The sequence below is a fragment of the Tripterygium wilfordii genome, chromosome 13, assembly GCF_013401445.1.
Source record: "Tripterygium wilfordii isolate XIE 37 chromosome 13, ASM1340144v1, whole genome shotgun sequence".
Classification (NCBI taxonomy): Eukaryota; Viridiplantae; Streptophyta; class Magnoliopsida; order Celastrales; family Celastraceae; genus Tripterygium; species Tripterygium wilfordii.
The window spans coordinates 11953126-11962907 of record NC_052244.1 but is presented as its reverse complement, the minus strand read 5'-3'; the positions used below and the strand labels follow the sequence as shown (position 1 = coordinate 11962907).

Below are 9782 nucleotides of genomic sequence, written 5' to 3'. Positions count from 1 at the left end.
CAATGAGTGTCTTTAGTAAATTTAGGGGTGTGACTAAAGTTTACCGAGCAATAGAGGAGTGGATAAGGATGGGCCGGGATACATCACCCATGACAAACTTAAGGCTCAAGCTCAAGTTCCTGACCCCTAACCACATCCTGCGTTCACTCATCCAAGACTGGCAAACACAAGAAAATGTTGGCCGCAGGGGACCAATAATGTGACTGTGAAGTGAGCCCTGGGACTAGAACCAAGCCCATAAGTCTAAAAGAAACTTTAGATCAAATTATGGTAGGGATCTCACAATTGATATATCAATTATCATAGTTGTTGAGTTATAAACACGGAATTTTATGTCCATCACATGAGACATGTGGAGTCCATAAATTCACTTCCTATGTATCTAACTCAGGCGCTAGGATAACTAGGATATTTATCATTTTTGTTAGATGAAATACGGTAAAGAAGTGATTGAAGAATGTAGCTCTTGACTACTAATAGTATAGATGAAATACAGTACAGTAAAGAAGTGCTTGAATAATGTAGGTAGCTCTTGACTACTTAACAGTATCTTGAAAGAATGTAGTTCTTGACTATTAATAGTATATTGTTTCTCTTATAAAAAAAAAAGTATCTTGTTTCAATTACACACTTGTCCTTAACTCTGTGAGCAAGAATGCCATATAGACGTATCAGAAAACAAGAACAAACAAGCTTTAATTAGGATGGTGAATTTGATTGGGGGTAACTTTTTGTAAATGTGGGAACTCGTAAGTTCAACTCTCATGCAAAGTAGTTTCGACATTATTTTTCGCACGGGTTTTGATCCGGTCTTATCTGTCTCTAGTGTGGAGTGGGGTGGGTTGACAACCCGAATTTAACGCTGGATTAACTGTTCTGTGGAGAATGTATAGGAGTCTAGCTATATAGCTAATGCCTTGTCAGCTATTGTGTCCACTGAAATACTGATTTTTTTTTTAAACAAACTGATGAAATCCTGAAGTGTCTGATGTTTTTTGTCTACGGACGTACATGAATGGATTCAATTATGAGCCAAGGACAATTGCTCCGTACTGTGGAGACAATGGTTATATTTGTTAGAGCTTATATTTGGAAAAAATAAAAAGTTTATAAACTATCAAATAAATAAGTTGAGGAGTTAGTAGTGCCCAAGAAGAGAAGACACCTCAGTATTAAATCGAGTAGCATCACCTCGGGAACTTTGGGTGAGCAAACACTAGAGAGAAGTGAGAAAAATGAAGGAATCAGGAGAAGACTTACCCTCCATTAAATCCTCTAAGAAGATCTCACTAGGCTCATATAAAAAGGACATTTACTACCAGATAAACGGTTCCAAACTCTTCCCTTTTTGAATTGTTAAAAGCAAGAGCTTCGAGCACTCACAACTAGTCAACCAATAACATCTCGAACTAACTTGAGTGTTGGAGAGATTCCCCAAAAAAAAATCGCCCCCTACAACTCATGTTTTCTCTTGTGCAGGAAGTCAAGCACAACCAAGAAGTCAATTTTTAACGTTAGTCCGACTACCTAACACGTCATCAAGCCAATGAATATCTATCACTGCTAGAGGGAATGCTAAACAGTTGACAATTTGAGTTGAAAATATTGTCTGATAAGAACTCATAACTTATTTTGAAGTGTTAATATAACCCACTGATGAAGTTGAGAGAGCACCCACGAGTCCACGACACCTGTGAATACGAGTTTATTGAGGCATTAGCGGTTTGAACCCCACATGAATTTAATGTGTGCGGGTTTCGTGTCTCGAAATTTACTTTAGCTCCCAAGATTGAAAGTTCAATTTTAAAGAATATTTAGATTGAGTTAGTTTGGTCAGTAATTTTGAAAGTAGCATATATATTAATTTAAAAAGTAACATATATAATAATGTCTGAAATGCATGTTTAAAGAAAACCTTTGGAAAATACGACTTTCACGATTTCAATATTGTTTTTCCTTAGAAGGTTGGGTACCTGGAGGCTTGGAGTTGGAGCATAAATAGGATTTCACCCGTCCATCCCTCCAATTTTAATAGCCAATAGAAAGATAAATCTTAGTTCCAATAAATAATAATAAAAAAAAAAAACAGCGAAAGATAATCTGTCCATTTGTGATTTTTTGGAAAAATTAAATTATTTTTTCCTTGACAACTTTTATACTCCACACCAGCATATCCACCAGCATATCCATTCAACACGTAAAGAGGATTGACTATTAAAAATAGAAAAATCTGTCCAAGCAACGAAAGATAATCTGTCTATTTTTGTTATTTTCTACGTGGTAAATGTTAGTTTACTCCAATATGTCCATTGGACACATAAGAGAATTGACTATCAAAAAAAATGGAAAATTTGTCTAAATTTTCCAAATAGAATAAATTTACACTTTAAAATTTATATTACTAACTTGAAACGTTTGTTTGAATAGATATAATTACTGATATATAGGATGATCCTGAACCGATCTTATATGGGATCGTAAATTTTAAGTTTGTCTATGAAGAACAAATATAATTCGGAAGCACTACATGTTCATAATTATTCATAATGTAGGTGGCATGAGCAAAAGTGTGGGGACCATTTAATACAAAATGTTCCCCTACACTTCTCTTCATATCACATAGATTATAGACAATTATAGACACCAAAATTATGCACACATATCGTTTTAGAGTCTTAATTAATATGAGTGCAAATTATATTAAGCCAAAATAATCTCAATTTTGGATTTTTAAGGAAGGGTGGCTAAAAAGTCAAAGAGTCTATTTTGTCCTCTATCATCCCATGGTTGGTGAGGGCCCACTTTTTTAGGTATGTTTCATATTTTCTCCCAACTGACGTCTGACGCTGATATATCATTATAAATAAACTATTATAAATAAATTGCCCACATTAAAAAAAAAACAACAACATTTTCTCTGCCTCCGATTTTGTTCGTCAAGAGAAGAAGAAGGATGGTGTCGCAGACGATTGAATTGTTGAAGAGCGAGCTCCCAGTAGAGCAAGAATCACTGACTCTCAATGGAGATGTTAATACTGGTCTTGTCCTCGTCGACGTTGTCAATGGCTTCTGTACCGTCGGTGCTGGAAATTTGGTAATTTTCCAACGTGAGTCTCCTTCTCTGTTTCTGTTCTCTCATACAATCGTTCTCTGTGTAGGCTCCGCAGCAACCCAATAAGCAGATCTCTGAAATGGTTGACGAGTCGGTAAGACTTGCCAGAGCTTTCTGTGAGAAGAAATGGCCTGTTTTTGGTTTTATTGACTGCCATCATCCAGATGTTCCTGAACATCCTTATCCTCCTCACTGTATTGCTGGTACAGATGAAGCGAGACTAGTGCCAGGTTCGTTGATTTATTTGCTTTTTTCTATCCTTTTTTTTTTTGGTTTTAATTTTTGGAATCGTGATGATGCATATTGTGTTTTCAATCAAGCGCTGCAGCATTACAGTGGTTGGAAAATGAACCTAATGTGAAGCTGAGGTTCAAGGATTGCATTAATGGATATCTGGGTTCAGTTGAGAAAGATGGCTCCAATGTGTTTGTAGATTGGATTAAGGATAATCAAATCAAAGTTGTAAGTAGTTTCTGTGCTTTCTTGGTAATGGATTAGTTTATGGGGTTTTTTCAACTATTGCAGTTTTGACAAATAAAGGTTTATTCTATGGCTAAAGTGTTCAACTTTTTGTATTTTTGCTTGTGAAGATACTGGTGGTGGGGATATGCACGGATGTATGTGTGCTGGATTTTGTCTCTTCAACTTTATCTGCCAGAAACCGTGGTTTTCTTCCCTCTTTGGAGGATGTATTTGTATATTCTGGTGGTTGTGCAACCTATGATCTCCCAGTTGACGTTGCCAGAGCAATCAAAGGTGCTATAGCTCATCCACAGGTAATTGGGATGAATGGAATTTAGACACTTTTCGTGTTATTTTGATTCTTATGATTCTTTTTTCTGAAAGGCTTAGTTGCTTATGTCCTGCCCTGGTAGATGGTACTCATTAATCATCACCAAATATTTAGGATCAGCCATCAGGTACATGAATCTTTAAGAGAGAACCAGACATTGAGTAAAAATATATTAAATTCAAGAATATGAAAGGAATGGAAATTTCTTCAATGTCTTAATGAAATCTTTTATATGTTACTGTCTGAGTTTTAGGTATGATCAACCTGTTTTGAGCTTCATTTTCTGCTGGTGAATATATCAATATTCTTTTTTTTCAAAGAAGGATAGAGACATGCACTACCCATTTTTGAAAATCATCCCTTACAAGAGGGTGGATACTTTTGCAAGTGGCAATCCTTTGGATGGATTTCAAGATCATTAGAGTTCCTAGAAATGCCAGGGGGATGGTTGGGAAGATGTTTGCCTGCAATCCAAGATGCATAATCTCATGAGTTGACTCACTTGTTCTTTTAATGAATCAGAAAAGGAAAATCTGATTATCCTCCCTTATTCTTTCAGGATCTATTGCATCACGTAGGCCTTTATATGGCCAGGGGGAGAGGAGCGAAGATAATATCTGAGGTGTCATTTGGTGCACTGGTGGAGCCATGATCAAGTCCTTCCATAGTTGCAGGCTTAGATTTCACATAAAAGATCATTTGAAGTAATCGATTTGGAGGTATGAACATAAGTTTGGTAGCAGTCCTTTGTCAGTACCTATGTGAAATGTGCTCGTCGGATGAGGTATTTCTTCAATTGTCACCATCAACCAATCTGTTCAACTTCAAAAATTATCTTGGTTATTAGTATTATTGTTTTTTTCATATGGAGGATGGTCTACTCTCTTTATCCGTTGGTCATCAGGATTATCCAAGTTGGTGTATCCGCAATTAAACATATTAAATAATAATGTTGTTGGGTTTCATTCTGTCTAGCTTAAGCTTTAAAAATGGATGGTTTCTTAAAAAAAGAAGGGTTCAAAGGCTTCAAGCTAAGGCAATTTAAGTACATGAACCATCGTCTCTGTGAATTGTCTACTTGGACATTGACAGTTTATTGTCTCATCCTAAGTATAGTTTTCATTTAAAGAGCAATAGACAGAATAGAGAAAAATATGCAAAAAAGAAAAGGACAGCAAGAAAATTTCTATGGAAGCTCTATAGAGATAAGTCCAACATAAAGAAAGAACCATGTCAAAGTCGCATTGCTTTCTTGTTGAATAAAGAAATGATGCAAAATTGATCTGAAATCGAAACAGAATCCAAGAAAACAAAAACCAAAAATGCAAAATTGGTAAGGATTTGTTGTTTTAACAACTATCAAACTCTAAACATCTTCACAACACACAAAACGTCTCTTTCCCTGTTCAAAAATGAAAAAGAGAACAGGGAAGGTTTTGGTTTCTTTTAATATACCACCAAAAATCAAAAAGAAGAAGAGAAGCTCCTTGAAAAGTAAATTGTACATAAATAAACACGGCGAAACAATCTAATGAAGTCCTGATCTGAAACCATTGTATTTCCTATGCAAGCCAGGATGCATGCAGGAGAAGATCGAATGCTTCTGCTTTTTTGCTCTCACACCGAAAATAAATGATCGCAAAGGAACTCTAGATTTACTGTCTGAATGTTCCAGCTGGATATTTTGGCCATTCTTTGATCCAGAAACCCCAAATTCCTCGCGCAAATTTGCCATAGTCGTTTCAACTTCAAGTTGGAGATTCGTGACATGATCCAAACCTGCCTGCAATTCGTCTGCAACTTTGTTGTTCTCTTGCTTCATGTTCAAAACTTCACCTTGGAACTTTGCAGCTTGATAACTTGTGAACTTGAAGTCATCATCTTCAGCACTTGCCTTCAAAGCCTTTGTTATTTCTTCCTGAATTTCACACAAAGATGAGAATCTGCTCTTGAGTTCATCTTTCAGGAGCACACTTTTCTCCAGCCAGAGTGTTAGTTCAGTCTGTATTTGTCTCAAGTGCTTGTATAATGGCCGAACATCTGATGTGAGAGAATATTTTGTGGTACTGCTTCCTTCTCTCTTCTTTCGTTTCTCCTGAAGCTTTGATATCTCACCCTGTAAGTCTTTCACCTCAGTATCGAATTTTTGTATCTCATGGAAAGAAGTGCTGAACCTTAGCCAGAAATCCAAGTTTTGCTCAAGGAGTTCATCAATGTTTAACCGGAACCTGTCTTCAATTTCTGAAGTCTCAGGTTGCTCTACTAGAATGTCAATGTCTTCTGTCAAGTCTCTCTCCGTTGGCTGAGTAGCCGGGTTTTCAGTTACAGTTGTTTTCTCAGATCGATCATCAGACAAGCTGTCATCTCCCATGCCAGCTTGTAGAAGGGTCAGCTTCTGACGTAGTAATTGTATCTGTCCATCCTTCTTGGCATTGGCGCTCTTCATTTCTTTTAGCTGCAATGTCATATCAAATAGCGTATTCCCTGGTTTCTTATCCGCTTCAGGTTTCTTCTCTACCTCGCTCAGCTTCTTCTTGACATCCTTATAATTGCGAAGAACTGTGGTATACTCTGTCAACAGAGCTTTTTCTCTATTCTCCATACCATTCATATACAACTCCTTCCAGTTCGGCTCATCCTCCTGCTTCATCACCTCTTCCTGTGCTTCAACTGTGAGAAGATTATCCATTTTCTGCGGTAAAACTTGTTTATCACCAACTTCTGACGGGTTTTGGTCTTCAAATGCCTCTGAAAGATTTTCAGGTTCATTCTTTGTCCTGGATTGATTTACATTTTCTTCCGAGGTTCTGTCAGAGTTGCCAATATCGTGTTCTTTTGCATTTTCTTCCTTTACCATTTTGATAACATCCATAGCATTGTCAGAGCCATCGTGGTGGTTCAGTTTCAATTCTTCTTCTGCGGACTCTTTTGTCAATCTGATTTCGGTGGGGGTTTCCTCTTCTTTTTCTGATGGCTGTGAAGTCTTGAGCACCTTACATGGCTTCGTATCTGCCTGTATTTTGAAATCATCACCAGGAATCACTGTGCTTCCTTGTTCTTTTGATTTGACTGATGGAGTGTCATCTACTCTTTGAGATGGAACCGGAGTCTCAATCTCCTCATCTGGCTTCACACTATGCAGTTTCTCAGAAAGGCGGTTGAGATTGCATTCCGCTTCAGTAAAATGAGTTTGTAGGTTGTTTTTCTGATCTTCGACATTCATGTTCAGAGCCTGAAGCTTGTGCAACTTTCCTTCCATCTCTTTCAGCTTACTGCTCATATCGTTTCTGCCATGGACCAATGTTGCCTTATCAGCTTCCAAGGTCTGAATATGTGATTGAAGGTCATTTGTCTCTGTTCTTAATGTCTGTATGAGAGCCGTCTGTGATGAGAGTGCAGTTTCTAGGCTGATCACCTTGTTCACAACCTCATCAATCTTCTCTGCAAGTTCTGTTATGGTGAGAGATGCATTTGAACCGACCTCAAAGTGTGCCTTAATTTTCTCTCTTAACAGTTCCAAGTCCTTCTCTTCTGCATCAGTCCGCTCTTGGTAATTTACACTTCTCACCTCTTCCACTGCTTGCTTAGCTTTATTTTCTGCAGATTGTCTTTCCTCCGCACTCTGACTGTGCTGAAACTCAAGCTTTAGAGACTTGAACTTCTCATGGACATTCTTAATCTTTCCACTCTCCACTTGTGCTTCCTCTGTTGATCTCGCTTGTTTCTCTTGCAACTGACCCAACATTTCTTGGCATGATTTCAGAGCTGCTTCTGCCATCAAAGTCCGGGCTTCTTCATCTTCAATGACCATGCCTGCACCAAACTCATCCTGCAAACTGCAAATTCTTTCTTGCATTTCTACAATTTGGTTCTCAGTTTCCCAGTACCTTGCAAGCCCACTCTCGTAAGTGCTCTTTGTAAACTCTTTCACTGTTTGAAGTGCCAGAATTTGTTTCTGAAGCTTGTCAATCTCCTCAAGCGCCTCAGGCTTGCTCAAACCGGACTTGTGAACTGCATGAGTGGTCGCTGTTTTTGTCGGTTTCTTAGGTTGCATTTTCTCTGTAGCCGATGCAATGGCGCTCTTCAAATCTTTGATAGGATTCTGTGGAACCTTTGGAATATTGGCTTTTGAGACCTCTGATTGCTTCTTTGGAATCTAGGTGTTGATGATTCCTCATCCTCTTCTTCCATTGCAAACTGCACTTGTTCTGGAAAAACAGAAGCAATGGTATTGTTGGCATTTTGCAGCTCTGTTGAAATATGATCGTACCGTTCGGCCAAAGCTCGATAGGCTCGATATGATTCCTCCACAAAATGTATCAGCTCTGGCCTCTTTTTATAGTACATTTCTGCTCTCCTGGCAAATGAGTCTCCATCTTCTTCTATGAGCTTAAGCGCATTGTGCACCTTTTCCTCCATATCTGCAATTCCATGCTCCTGTTGTCAGTTACTTCTTAAGCAATCATTAAGCACCTTATTATATGAACAGGGTTTGACACAATTTTAAATTCTTTGCCAAATTGGAAACAGATACTTTAGGGAAAGAATTAGTTTTGACAAAACCAACTGCAACCTGGTCTAATCGAATTTTATGAACTGAACAATCTGAATAGAACCTTCATTCAGATTCACATGGCAATTAGATATTGTATGCAAATATAAACAGTGTGTTTATGTAGTTCGAATCAAACAGTTGGGATATTTCTTTATCAATGCAATTATGCAAATGTGATTTGTATTGATTTTACGAGAACCCAGATCCACCCAGTATTCATTCCAACTCAAATTAGAATAATATGAAACGTAGCATGATTTAGATCCAATTGGACAATACCCTTCCAAACCCAGTGGTTGTATGATTACAAAAAAGCCATAAAAGAAGTACCTTGAAGGTTTTGCTCCATCCATTTTGACTGTTTGGTCCTGATGTGGCTTGCCCACCACCATGAATATGCATTGCTTGCTGCTCGCTGCAACATATCTGATCTCCCTCTTCCTCTCGCCCAACAATAACTTGATATTCTGTACTACACCCTCACAGAATTTTCTCTTATTACTTCATCAAAACAACATGCAGACCTCTCTCTTTTCTTTGTTTTCTTCTCCCTCAATTAAGCAGGAATCAGAGAGAGAGAGAGAGAGAAGATTTGTCAGAAACACAAAAAGGGGTTTGAGAACAAACGTGCAACAGACCAATATTTTCATTTTTTTTGCTAATTATGAGATCATGGAGGAGAGCAAACTTCGCCAAGATTCACTGTGACACTTGACACCTTCCTTTTCTCCTTTCGCAGAGAAAATTGTAAAGAAAGTTCTAGCCAATGAGATCTGAACACGTGGTTGACATGGGATACGTACCGCATTTTCTTTTTAACTTTTTTTTTCTTTTTATGATTTATTAATAAGCTAGCCCCTTTTTTAACGATCAACTAATATAAAGGAAGATTACATGGGATCCTATCCAACATGATAAACTCTGAGCGGACACGAGTCCCCCATCTTATATGTACCAGGTAAATATAGAACTTTCGCTTCATGAGAGCACTTCCATTGATGAGGTTCAAAGTTACTCTCTCAACATCTAACTAGTAACAATCACCATTGATGAGGTTCAAAGTTCAAACCTTTTTTTTCCCTCTAAATGAGGAACTATTCAGTCTAGCATGCCCTTTAGAGAGTGGACGTAAATCTTGAACCGTCAAAATAACCTGAACCATGCTGGCAACACGTAAAACTGAGCCAAAACTCATGCAGATGAAAATGGATGTGGTCCAAACCTGGTCTACTATAATCCACTTTATGGCATATTTGGTATCAAAAAAGAGAGAGAAGCTTATCATCATATATAAATCTGATGTTCCCACTAAAAAGAATTGA

The 9782-nt window shown here is 37.8% G+C and overlaps 2 protein-coding genes across 2 annotated transcripts; one reads left to right on the top strand and one right to left on the bottom strand.

The window, feature by feature from the left end:
* Positions 1 to 2892: 2892 nt before the first annotated feature.
* On the top strand, positions 2893 to 4868 carry LOC120013397 (nicotinamidase 1). The gene is made up of 5 exons (XM_038865189.1): positions 2893 to 3094; positions 3159 to 3342; positions 3441 to 3574; positions 3703 to 3888; positions 4465 to 4868. Exons 1-5 carry the CDS (start codon positions 2954 to 2956, stop codon positions 4555 to 4557), a joined length of 738 nt encoding a protein of 245 aa, XP_038721117.1. The 5' UTR covers positions 2893 to 2953; the 3' UTR covers positions 4558 to 4868.
* Positions 4553 to 9259, bottom strand: LOC120013396 (protein NETWORKED 2D-like). The gene is given in 3 exon segments (XM_038865187.1): positions 4553 to 8055; positions 8058 to 8326; positions 8791 to 9259. Coding segments are annotated over 3 exon segments (2985 nt in total). The 5' UTR covers positions 8885 to 9259; the 3' UTR covers positions 4553 to 5433.
* Between the last annotated feature and the right edge of the window lie 523 nt (positions 9260 to 9782).